Raw genomic sequence first — 13,316 nt, 5'->3', positions numbered from 1 at the left:
GGAACGAAAAGCCAGCACACTCCTCCTTCTCCTCCTCCTCCTCCTTCGTCTACATCTCCTCATTCTTTTCTTCCTGCCTCCTTATCCTTCTCCTTCTCTCATTTCTCCGTCTCTGTTTCCCTCTCCTCCTCCTCCTCCTCCTCCTCCTTCGTCTACATCTCCTCATTCTTTTCTTCCTGCCTCCTTATCCTTCTCCTTCTTGTCTCACTTCTGCGTCTCTGTCTCCCTCTCGTCCTCCTCCTCCACGAATCACCGCCGTAGATGAGTCACCGGCATGCCTCTCGAGCGTCAGCACTGAAGCCATTACTAGTGGAGCGGCCTTGGTACCGGTGGGCAGCCAGTACATAAGCTGATAGGAGGGCCGTCACTGACCCAAATTATGGCATTGCCGAGACATTCCACCTCTAATGCCGCCACTGATACGGAACGCTCCTCTCCCTCACTCTCCCTCACTGCATTATACTGGCCAGGGTGGACACGTTTCTCTACTCTATACCTATGTTGCTGCTTTGTATCGCTATGTGTATCCTTGTTTTCCTAATACATGAGTGAAAATGTAATGTAATTTTGTTTTACGGGTACAGTGGAATATTTATCATTTTATCATGTACCATTCGACGTTGTGGTATTCAGCGGATTTATTCCATATATCACGGCTGACATGTTGTACGTGTTTATTTTAAATTAATGGATGTCATCAGGAATGTCATCTGACTCCAATTGAGGACTGATTGGCGTGACGTTTGTTAGAAAAAGATACCAGGTGTGTGTGTGTGTGTGTGTGTGTGTGTGTGTGTGTGTGTGTGTGTGTGTGTGTGTGTGTGTGTGTGTGTGTGTGTGTGTGTGTGTGTGTGTGTGTGTGTGTGTGTCTGTCTGTCTGTCTGTCTGTCTGTCTGTCTGTCTGTCTGTCTGTCTGTCTGTCTGTCTGTCTGTCTGTCTGTCTGTCTGTCTGTCTGTCTGTCTGTCTGTCTGTCTGTCTGTGTGTGTGTGTGTGTGTGTGTGTGTGTGTGTGTGTGTGTGTGTGTGTGTGTGTGTGTGTGTGTGTGTGTGTGTGTGTGTGTGTGTGTTCATGCTTTCTTATACGAACGTCCTTGGGTGAATGAGCGGAAGTGAACATTTAACTTGAATGATAATTTTCATATCTTTGTATTCTATAATCTTCCTCTTCACATCCCTTTCATCTTATCTTTCTGTGTCGGTCTTCCTCTTATATACTTCTTTGACCCAGCGCGCCATTACATTCCCTTTAATGAGGAAGCACAGATTTTGCGTCTGGATTGAGATCAGGTGTTAAATATTACTGAACTTCAGGAATCTGTACAACTCTTTTCAAAACACATTTATTTTTCACTTAACTTATGATAGAAAACAGAATCTTTCACTCAGTTCACACAAGACTCGCAACCGGTAAAAGTGTCTGTAACAGCATAAGAAGACAGAATGTGACTCCACTCCCAGGCAGTCAGCAGCGCCTCAGTAGTGGGGTCACGCCGCCTCGGGCCGCTCCTCGCCACCCCCGTGATTTGATTTTCCTAAAGGATTTTCTTCTTTATAGCCTGCTTGGGTAAACACATATCTTACCTGAAAAATAGCGAATGTTGGAAGGGAAATACCGCAACACAAACCAGAAGTCACGTCAGGTATGGCGCGCACAAACACACACACACACACACACACACACACACACACACACACACACACACACACACACACACACACACACACACACACACACACACACACACACACACACACACACACACACACACACACACACACACACACACACACACACACACAGTTTTTTTTAATAATCATACATGCTTAAGTGACTTGTGGAAAACTGTTCTCATAATTTGCTCTTTAGGTATTTACAGTCTATAAGTCTCATGATTGACTTACAATATAATAATAATAATAATAATCACTGGAATGATTATCTAGTACTTTTCAAAGATCACTGTATTAGCTGTTTATATATTATTATTATATATAGAAACGTGGATACGCTTTCAGCAAGTTTACTTTAAAATAATAAATGTCGAATGATTAAAAAGCGCAATTTTCTTCATTTCTTCATTAAGCCAACTCTCACTCAGCTCCGGGAACTTGTTAATCCCTCCTCACTGAGTCACATGCTTTGCCTTAATCAAGTGTTTCTCCTCCACAGTACATTGGCACCTTGGACGTCCCGCGCCCCACCAGCCGTGTGGAGATTGTGGCCGCCATGAGACGAATCAGAGTGAGTAGTGTTACTGGCTGTTGTTATTGCGTTGCAGTTGCCGCTTTCTGTCAGTGACGCCAGCCGTTTTGAATATTATATGTTTGATATCAGTCGTCAATGTTAGTTGGGGTTTAAATTACTGAAGTGACTATTGTTTGGTCTGATGTAACGTAATACTGCATGAAAATGTCATTGCCTTGTCTGTTATTGGGGAAATGTTTGTTATCACTGCATGAAAGTGTTCCTCTGGCTGGCTGCGTGCCTTGATCACGCCCGTGTATTTACGGTTAGTGAAATATGACGGGTGCTCAACGGAGACTTTTATAGGGAATTTATTTTGAAATGTGTGTGTGTGTGTGTGTGTGTGTGTGTGTGTGTGTGTGTGTGTGTGTGTGTGTGTGTGTGTGCGCGCGCGCGCGATTTGCTGACGAATTTTGTTTGTTTGCGGTTTTTGTAAATATTATATAATTATGTATCTATGTGCGTTTGTGCGTACGTGTGCATGTATGTTTTCCTGTTTGTTTCTTTGTCTGTTTGTTTGGTTGGTTGGTGTGTCCTTTTAGGATGTGTGTACGTGCGCAAATCACACACAAAAAAATTCAAAATACTTAATTTAGATAAATCAGACACGACAACAATTGGAAGCTTTCATATAAGAAGATAAAGGTTTGTTATATAATCCTGTAATGGTGGATAGCCAGTCTGCTGGTCGGTACACACTGAAACTCGAGACTTGTAAGCTCAGGAAACAATAGCTGCAGGATTCCGGGTCTTAGAAGCTCAAGTTGATATTCACCTTCACAGAAAGACATCGAGCAGATAACATATTCGTCTTTTATAAATGAGACGTAAAAACTCATGTGTACAATTATTCATGACGCAAAACCATTGTTAAAGTAAAAGAAATGTTTGCAAATATATCCTGCATGAGTATAGATCATATGAAATGCCACATATATATCAAAGCCACTTTTAATAGTTAAAGCGTTTGCACTATTTTGACGAATACATGTGCAGTAAGAATTAAATAATTAACGTAACGGATGACATATGAAAATTGTGAAATGCAGAACTTCCGTAGGCGAGTGATGACATGTAGCGTTCTTTATGAGTAAGTTTTTTTTTTTTTTTAAGTAGTTAAGGTTTATGTTTTGTATTCATATTATCGTCGCTATCCTTCCCTCCCTTTCTCTCTCCCTTTGTCGTAGTCACTGTCGTGGTCGTTGTACTCTCCTCCTCCTCCTCCTCCTCCTCCTCCTCCTCCTCCTCCTCCTCCTCCTCCTCCTCCTCCTCCTCCTCCTCCTCCTCCTCCTCCTCCTCCTCCTCCTCCTCCTCCATCCTCTTCCTCCATCCTCCTCCTCCTCCTCCTCCTCCTCCTCCTCCTCCTCCTCCTCCTCCTCCTCCTCCTCCTCCTCCTCCTCCTCCTCCTCCTCTCACGCCGGATTTCTTGACAAGAACTCAGCCAAGGTCATAAAGAAATAGTGTTTATTTTTACGATGCTTTCTATAATTGCAACAAAAAGTGTGCAAAGGTTGTCTCGAAAATAATGGATCAAGTCTCCCCAGCAAGGTTCAGCAGGCGAGAGCCATACATCTGCTACTGGCGCCACTCAGTGCCGCGCCTCCGCCCCTGTGCACCCACGCATAAGGCAGCTTTGCCGTTAGTGGCACGTTGAGGGTTAGTGCTGTGTTGCCCCATTACCGCTTCCAAACAAACGCAAGAACTTGGCTGCAAAGAAATTATGTTTTTAGGAACATTCATGATCTTAAAAGTATTGTTTATTATTCCCTTTGCTGGGTGATGATACAGCCTTTGGAAGTTCGTCACCGTAGTGATAAACGCTGCATGAGTCACACTAGCAGAGAGGAAGGCTGGGAGAGGAGAGGGCATTAGGAACTTTAACGTAGGGGCTTTGGTAATGGCTGCAAGTGTTTGGCTTGTGGCTTCATATTCGTGAATCCTGAACGCTATGTGCCCACAAGGTGAAGAGTCGTGGTGGTGTGCCAATATGAGAGGCGTCCTCCAGACACTGGCCATGACATGTATCACTATTGATTTTTTTTTATTTTGCCCTTGATGAATGCAGTGATATTTTTTGATTAGCAAAACATGAACAAACAGTTGTTCAGTTATGTGTATTATATATATATATATATATATATATATATATATATATATATATATATATATATATATATATATATATATATATATATATATATGGAGAGAGAGAGAGAGAGAGAGAGAGAGAGAGAGAGAGAGAGAGAGAGAGAGAGAGAGAGAGAGAGGGGATACAGAGTGGAGAGAAAGAGGGAAGACAGAGAGGAGAGAGAGAGAGGGGAGACAGAGAGGAGAGAGAGAGGGGAGACAGAGAGGAGAGAGAGAGGGAGACAGAGAGGAGATAGAGAGGGGAGAGAGAGAGGGGAGACAGAGAGGAGACAGAGAGGGAGACAGAGAGGGGAGATAGAGAGGAGACAGAGAGGGGAGACATAGAGGAGAGAGAGAGGGAGACAGAGAGGAGAGAGAGAGGGAGACAGAGAGGAGAGAGAGGGGAGACAGAGAGGGAGAGAGAGGGAGACAGAGAGGAGAGAGAGGGAGACAGGGAGGGAGACAGAGGGGAGACAGGGAGGGAGACAGGGAGGGAGACAGAGGGGAGACAGGGAAGAGACAGGGAGGGAGACAGAGGGGAGACAGAGGGGAGACAGGGAGGTGACAGAGGGGAGACAGGGAGGAGACAGAGGGGAGACAGGGAGGAGACAGAGGGGAGACAGAGAGGGGAGACAGAGAGGAGAGACAGAGAGGAGAGACAGAGAGGAGAGACAGGGAGGGAGACAGAGAGGGGAGACAGAGAGGGGAGACAGAGAGGGAGAGACAGAGAGGAGAGACAGAGAGGAGAGAGAGAGAGAGAGAGAGAGAGAGAGAGAGAGAGAGAGAGAGAGAGAGAGAGAGAGAGAGAGAGAGAGAGAGAGAGAGAGAGAGAGAGAGAGAGAGAGAGAGAGAGAGAGAGAGAGAGAGAGAGAGAGAGAGAGAGAGAGAGAGAGAGAGAGAGAGAGAGAGAGAGAGAGAGAGAGAGAGAGAGAGAGAGAGAGAGAGAGAGAGAGAGAGAGAGAGAGAGAGAGAGAGGGGGGAAGGAGAGAGAGGGGAGAGAGGGAGAGAGAGGAGAGAGGAGAGAGGAGAGAGAGGAGAGAGGAGAGAGAGAGGAGAGAGAGAGAGAGAGAGGAGAGATGGAAGAGAGGGAAGAGAGGGAAGAGAGGGAAGAGAGGAGAGAAAGGAGAGAGAGGGGGAGAGGGAAGGGAGAGAGAGGGAAGGGAGAGAGAGGGAAGGGAGAGAGAGGGAAGGGAGAGAGAGGGAAGGGAGAGAGAGGGAAGGGAGAGAGAGGGAAGGGAGAGAGAGAGAGAGAGAGAGAGAGAGAGAGAGAGAGAGAGAGAGAGAGAGAGAGAGAGAGAGAGAGAGAGAGAGAGAGAGAGAGAGAGAGAGAGAGAGAGAGAGAGTTTGCAACATTGAATACAGATGAGTATATATATATATATATATATATATATATATATATATATATATATATATATATATATATATATATATATATATATATATATATATATTATATCTAAGTGGCCATAGGAGGAAAAAAAAGTATAGGATAGTATTTTGTTTCGGTTTGAAACAAGCATGAGCGGGTATTTGGATGGTAGCCGAGTCGCGTCATGTTGCAGGATCGCCGGCCAGCGCATTGCTCTTCAGTCTGGCTTGATCGCAATTGAAAGATCGCCGTAATGGATCCCGCAATAAATACTCCATAGAATACACTTCGTTAGCCCTAAATGGCCTGGTGCGTCAGCGAGCCATTTACAGATGAGTATTGAGGGCGGTGATGCCGTGCTGGTGCTGGGAGGGTGACGCTCAACACAGTCATTATGAGAGGAAATATGAACATATGATGGGAGATCAAGAAAAAGATACCCGTGGAAAAGGTTTCTAGAATCAGCAGCGCCTAAGTAGACATGAACACACATTAGCGCAAGATTGATAGATATTGTTTATAACAAGAAGACATTATTGTTGACGTTAATGTTTTCATACAAATGTTCCACATCCTCCGCGTCTCCTTTCCTGCCCCACATTCAATCATCCCATGAGAATGAGTGCCACTGAGCCGCGGGATGGCGGGGCGGCAGGGAGGAGGTGCTACTCATGGGATGCAGGTATTGATGTATTAATGGAGTGCAGACCCTGAGTGAGGGGAACAATGGCATGCTCCCGGTGTTCACAATTGCGGGTATTAAGGGGGGCGTGGCGGGTGGCGGGTAATTCAGTAAATCGGCTTTCTGTGTTGCAGGCAAAGCTTAGACGTGTCACATTATTGTCACCCTCGTTGTGACTGTAGCACACTTCCACTGATGGTTCATGAGTACAAATGACGATCACCAGAGTACATGAATCATATAATGAAGGCTGCTGTGTACTCCATTAGTTAAGCCAATCAACTATTTTATTTTATTTATTTTTTTTATTGACGTGGTTCTATCAGAAAAATGAAACGCATGGAGTGGCACAGTGACGCTTATGTCTCAGCACGAACTTATCACGTGGAGAGGTGAATGCGGCGTGCCAGACCCACCTTTGCTCGGCGAGGGCGGGGCATTGGTCGCATAAAGCAGGCCAGTGCGAAGTATCAGATATAAAGACCCTCTCACTTGGATGTTGCAATAGTCATAACGAAAGTCCTCGTTTTCTCTGAATTTACAGGACAATATATGTACAAAAGTAACGTGTACTCACCTGGCTGCCTTACCTGAGCCTCTTGGTGACGTCAGACCACCTTGCCCGCCAACACAAGTATTTTTAAGCTCCCTTAGGTGACTGAGGAAAAAACGAAGCGTTTGGGTTTAATCTTATTTATATGGTCCCAGATGCCAACGCTGCCTTTTGTTTTCTTTTGTGTGTCAGAATGTTGCCACGGCACTGCCAGAGCCACACCATTCCCTCACTCCATCCTCGCAGCCAGCCAGTCCTCCCTTACTATTCCTGCGGCGTCCCCTCACCGTTCTCATGGGCGTGCCCGCCGGTGTGTCTGCACTCGTTAAGCAGCAAATGACCTTCACTGTGTAACGATGTGATACTCATCTCACTTTAACAGCCGTCCAGACAAACAGCCAGCCAAATAGACAGACAGACAAATCAAACATACTATTAGATAAATAGGCAGGCAAGGCAGGCAAGCAAACAGACAGACAGACAGACACAGATACAAAAGACACAGGATATCAGACAGATAAATAGAATGGACAAAGACAATTAAACAACCAGGAAAAAAAGAAAAAAAAGAAAAAAAGAAAAGCGCAGACAAACACAGGTGACTTGTGAAAGAAAACCACTGGAAAGTAGAAAAAGAAAACAGTAAGTAGAAGAAAGCACACACACACACACACACACACACACACACACACACACACACACACACACACACACACACACACACACACACACACACACACACACACACACACACACAAGGTCACCGCCATGGTACCCGACGAGAGGTTCTAACCAACACGTGACGTCAACAGGGCAGCAGGCAGTAGCGGCTCCCAGGGAAGACAGGGATCTGCCGCCACACATTATCTTTCACAACAACAATAGTAAACAACGAAAAGTGGCGGCAGCTGAAAGGCGAAATGTGGCGGTGCAGTCGTTGTGGTTAATGGGATGTAGTTCTTTTTTCAATGTTATTAGCACTCTTCGTGAAAGTGGCGAGAATTTTATGAGAAAATGTAGGTATGTATATATAGGTAGATGTATCATGACGGTGGGTCCCTCCTCGTGATGGCAACAGCATAGTGGCTTCTGTTCACAAGAATAGATGGTGGAAGCGCGGAGTGACGGCTCGGCGGGAGAGAAAACAAAAGTATCGCCTCAAGGATCAGCGAGGGAAATGGTGCGCGGCGGAGACGAAAAATTGGAACTGTAGATTAAAAGAAAAGTTTCAGAATCCCTTTGTCAACATCGGCTATGGTAGAGACGGGAGAGAACCAGAGCAGAGAGAGAGAGAGAGAGAGAGAGAGAGAGAGAGAGAGAGAGAGAGAGAGAGAGAGAGAGAGAGAGAGAGAGAGAGAGAGAGAGAGAGAGAGAGAGAGAGAGAGAGAGTAAGACACCTATCCTTTAATTTTTGACGACCGCTTTTGACTGTTCGGGGACCGGCACCTCAGTGGTCCTTTTTTTATTTTTTTATATAATTTTGTTGCTCTTGGCCGGTGCCCCTCCTACATAAAAAAAAAATAAATAAATAAATAAAAAAAAACAAGTCATAGGTATAGGTGTCCATTAACAGTTATCTTCAAAACGAACAAACTGGTCTTATAAAAGGTCACATCTGACGAACGGCACACTTAGAGAAGTTGTGAGTGTTAACGAAAAAGGGTTGCAGGTTTAGACTTGTGCATATCCTGTCGTCTTGCAATGTCATGGCAGTGATCAGGAGAGAATACTGACAAGATGACTCGCTTGTTGTCTTTAATTGCTTGTGAAAATCCACCAATGAAGAATCTCACCATGTCTTTTTACTTTCTGTCAAGACATTTAGCGAATAAGAACCGCACACCAAATTAGTACATGAGTGGACTGATGAATTGCTCAGGAGTGGGAGATTAAATATAAAACGTAAATACAACTTTAAGCAGGATCAGCTACAAACGGATAATCTTCCCATCGTGTCTTTTCAATAACTTGGTTGGACATAAGAGGCCTCAGAGCATGGGGTACATTGGAAACAAAGAAACGTAATGGATGAACAAACAGTAATAGACCTGTTGTTCCTGATTAGACAGTTTATAATAACCTACAGCATTTAATCTAAAGTAGAAGATGCAAGGTAGTAAAGGTGAAGGTAGAGGAACTATAAGAAATACGAATGCTCTGCAGAATAAATAAGTCGAAAAAACATAATCAATAAGATATGCTATATATAAAGGTACTTACTTCCTACAGTCACAAACTTTATTCACCTTTCCTGTAGTTGTAGCATTTATAACCCCATCTCTTTAGTTAAGTGTCCGCTCCCTAGACGTCACAGAAATTGCTCATTAAAACAGTTCCATTTCCAAAGTTATCATATATTACAGACCTGAGGAAGCACTTAAGAAGAGGTAATATAATAAATGTGTTTGTCCCTGCACGCTGCTGTTGCGCATCTGATTCGCCTCCCTCCATTACTCTGATTACTGTGGCGGGGCTCGGAGTCTCAGGGGCGCCTTACTGCCTCAGCCCCGAGCCAGCTGAGGGAATCAAAGAAATGAATCGTGTGCTTTTGATCCTCAGAGCGAAGAGGCTATTTTTGAGCGTCCACTGTGTGTGTGTGTGTGTGTGTGTGTGTGTGTGTGTGTGTGTGTGTGTGTCGCGATTAATCTGTTGTTATATATTTTTTTCCTGCATCTAGTCTGTTTATCTTTACCTGTCCTCCTTCATCATTATCATAAATTGCATTCTATTATTCTCCCTCGTACAACTTTCCCCGCCCCTCAGTCCCACACTCACCCCAGCTGTTCATGTGTATAATACGAGTTATTCTTCTTCGCAGTATGAGTTCAAGGCTAAAGGTATCAAGAAGAAGAAAGTGAGCTTTGAGGTGTCCACCGAGGGAGTGAGGGTGACACTTCGGAAGAAAAAGGTGAGTGAGAGAGAGAGAGAGAGAGAGAGAGAGAGAGAGAGAGAGAGAGAGAGAGAGAGAGAGAGAGAGAGAGAGAGAGAGAGAGAGAGAGAGCATTTTTATCAAGAGCTGTAAGTACTCTTATACCAAAGAAGTTTATGTTTATTAATCTTTGTGTTTCCTTGAGTAATTAACATATAGTGACCTTTGCATTTGGTAGACAGTAGCTTTCAAATGTAAATCTTAAAGGAAACGTGCACTCACAGTACGGTGCCTGTCATACTGATAAGGTTGCTGGTGGTTCTTGATAAAAAAAAAAAAAAGTTACTCAAATGTATTATTTTGTTATAGTCTGAATCTTACAAATACCTTCTATCCTTGATCGCTCCAGTGCATATGTGACAGTAGAACAAAGATAGGTAGATAGGTAGATATAAAGATAAATAGATAGATAGATACAGACCACAAAAATACACGGTACATTCATACGTATATATCAGCACTAAATTATCCAAAAATAGGTATAAACTTAAAAGTGGTCTATCAAAAAAAAAAAAAAAAATAAATAAATAAAATAAATAAATAAATAAATAAATAAATAAATAAATAAAAAAATAAAAAAAAAACACTTACAAACTAAGTAAAAAAGAAAACTAATATATTATACTTTTTATACACTTGTGGTACCGGCCTCCAACACTCACGTACCTCATCTCTCCTCGCCTAGAAACAAGCCCACCTCGACGAGAACAAGCTGCTCGTCATGAGTCACCCCATCTACAGAATCTTCTACGTGTCCCATGACTCCCAGGATCTCAAGATATTTTCGTACATTGCCCGCGACGCTGCTTCCAACGTGTTCAGGTGTAACGTCTTCAAGGCCACCAAGAAGGTAAGTTGCCACGACACTCCATTTGTAAGCTGTCATGACCGCGGGCCACTCCATCTGTTGGGAACCAGGTGTTTTCTCCGGCATTTCAGTGTGGCTCCTTTTAATAGCAAGGTACAGGTGTTTGCTCATGTGTTTCCAGTGTGTTGGTAAGTGTGTGAGGCAGGCTATGTCCCGTATTGCCAATGTTTGTCTTTATTAACGCAGCGGTTGATATAATGCATGTTTTATATTTCGGTTGGGGTATACAAGACAGTGAACGGTGAGAAGCGAAAAGAGAACACAATAAAAATATTGCATGTATTAATTTGTTAAGTATATGATACGTTTATCTATAAAGAATAAAGCAGTCCTTTCAATAAACTGTTATTTTTTGTAAGGCAATATGTATTGAGAAACATGAACGTGTGCAGTGGCCAGTGATTCAACCATTATGTGAGGTAAGTGTACTGTTGTTGTTATCAGTCTATCTATAATACATGTCAAGTGTATTCACGTCACGAGGAAGACAAAAAAGAGGAAGCGACAACCCACATCTGTGAACATAGTGACACAAAACCTAAGCCGCGGCCTGAGACTCGCGCACGCCACACTCTGCACGTAACTTTCACACAAGCAGCCTAAGCGTTCCCAGACCCTTAGCCTCCCTGCCAAGCCATACACGCCGCCCTTGTCACCCAGCTATCTCCTGAAGACAGGGACATGTTATAGGTGCCATAAATACATATTGGCAAAGACGAGAGAGGTGAACAAGCGCTGCAGTGAACACGTGATGGCGGACCCTTTAGCACTCGTTATGTCTCGGGAAGGGAGGAAGGCGCAGGTGTTTGCAGTTTTCCTTCGATTTATTGTATTATATTTTACATTTGTTTTAATCTTTTTGTAGCTGGTAATTTTAGAGTGAATAGTTTGTGTCGTATTTTTTGTTCTCTCATTTGTAAGGACAATGAGCGCCTTTCATGTGTTTAGCCGCACGTTAGCATATATAACAACGCCTGTGTATAAATAACTGACGATATGAATATACGTTGCCGGGGACCGAGCACGCCGCCTCCTCGACGGGCGGGACAGCGATGCGTCTTCTCCCTTTCACGTTTTTCAGGCGTCTAGCGCGGAATAAATAAATTGTAAGGCGGTGCGAGTGTTTTATGCCGAGGCTCGCCGCGTCCCTCACCACACCAGGTAAAGAAGAGAGGACTAAAGGTGTTTCTTTAGCGACACAAGCCTCGTTTGATGCTAGGAGTGCCGGTGGCGGAACTCGACACTCCCACAGGTGTCCTTGTGTTCTCACGCCCCTTAGGCCACGATGAAGGCGCTCAGCATTAGGCCATAAATGAGGAAGGGAAGTCTAATGAGGTCACTTACTCATCCCAAAATGTTAAGAATTTTTTTTAGATTTAGTCCCGGAATGCATGAAAAGTATTGTTATCTTGAGTATTGTCCCGTCATGCATCCCCAGGTACTCAGTTAATTTCTCTCTCTCTCTCTCTCTCTCTCTCTCTCTCTCTCTCTCTCTCTCTCTCTCTCTCTCTCTCTCTCTCTCTCTCTCTCTCTCTCTCTCTCTCTCTCTCTCTCTCTCTCTCTCTCTCTCTCTCTCTCTCTCTCTCTCTCTCTCTCTGCTTCGTCACCTTGAAGAGGAACGGGAGGAGGGGCGGGAAGGAATGAGGAGGCGGGAAGTAGGCTAAGGGATGCTAAAGAGGATTTTTTAAAGGTGACCTGCCTCCCGCCTCGTCCACTGTCTGTCTCGTAATGGGAATGTCATGATCTATAAAGGAGACAACGTGAACCTTAATGGGAAGCAAGACAGTCCATAGAGTAGCAATCGCATTTTATCCCGTACATTATCTACTACATTAGCTTTCAGGCCAGTATTCAGAAACGCCTGGCTCTCTCATCACGGCTATTTTCGAAGGCCGCAGAGATGATTAGTCGGGTTTTCAAGACTGTCTCTCCCTTGAATACTGTAGAAAACTTGTTAATATGTCTCTAAATTGTAGAAACATCCTTAAAAGAAAAAAAAACAGGTAGTTTCATCTAGAGGGCAGTGTTTCAGAATATTCCTCTGAGTTGCAGTGAGGCTGAATATTTTATGAAATCTCCCACTGGTTACGTGATGAGTTTGATTTATCAGGAAGAGCAGCCACGTTGAAATGATTTGGATTAACAGACGTGATAGTTCTGCCGCTTATCGCCCCTGCCGCATTACTGCTCTTCATGCCCCGTCACCCAGGCGTCCCCTCCGTCACGCCGCGCCAGGAGCAGGGCGGGGGATCAAGGCGTCCAGTGGCGGTGCTAAATAACCCGGACGCCACACCTGACGGCCGCGTGCCATATTAATATTACTCATCTTTAATTACCAGTTGACGAATGGTAGCCCGCGAGAAGCAGAGAGCAGTGGAGGGCTGGCCGGAAGGGAAGCTTAGGAGAGAGAGAAGCGATGCCACTGAATTGCTGTAAATGATGTGTCCTTATTAGCGTTCCTGTCAACATGTACGCGATCATCAGGAATAAGTTTATTTTTGCATGTTTCCGCGGTGATACCGGATGATATTGGCCACTCT

The 13,316-nt window shown here is 44.3% G+C and overlaps 1 protein-coding gene across 2 annotated transcripts in view; it reads left to right on the top strand.

Moving 5' to 3' along the window:
• The window catches only part of LOC135100522 (carboxyl-terminal PDZ ligand of neuronal nitric oxide synthase protein-like), a 78,104-nt gene that overhangs the window by 21,203 nt on the left and 43,585 nt on the right, over positions 1-13,316 (top strand). For both annotated transcript variants that reach the window (XM_064003492.1, XM_064003494.1), the window contains exons 2-4: positions 2,171-2,242; positions 9,798-9,887; positions 10,594-10,758. In XM_064003492.1, coding sequence (XP_063859562.1) covers positions 2,171-2,242; positions 9,798-9,887; positions 10,594-10,758 — 327 coding nt within the window. The remainder of the gene's footprint in view (positions 1-2,170; positions 2,243-9,797; positions 9,888-10,593; positions 10,759-13,316) is intronic.

This window comes from Scylla paramamosain, chromosome 5 (assembly GCF_035594125.1).
Source record: "Scylla paramamosain isolate STU-SP2022 chromosome 5, ASM3559412v1, whole genome shotgun sequence".
NCBI lineage: Eukaryota > Metazoa > Arthropoda > Malacostraca > Decapoda > Portunidae > Scylla > Scylla paramamosain.
The sequence above is the reverse complement of the archived record's forward strand: the minus strand, read 5'-3'. Positions and strand labels throughout refer to the sequence as shown.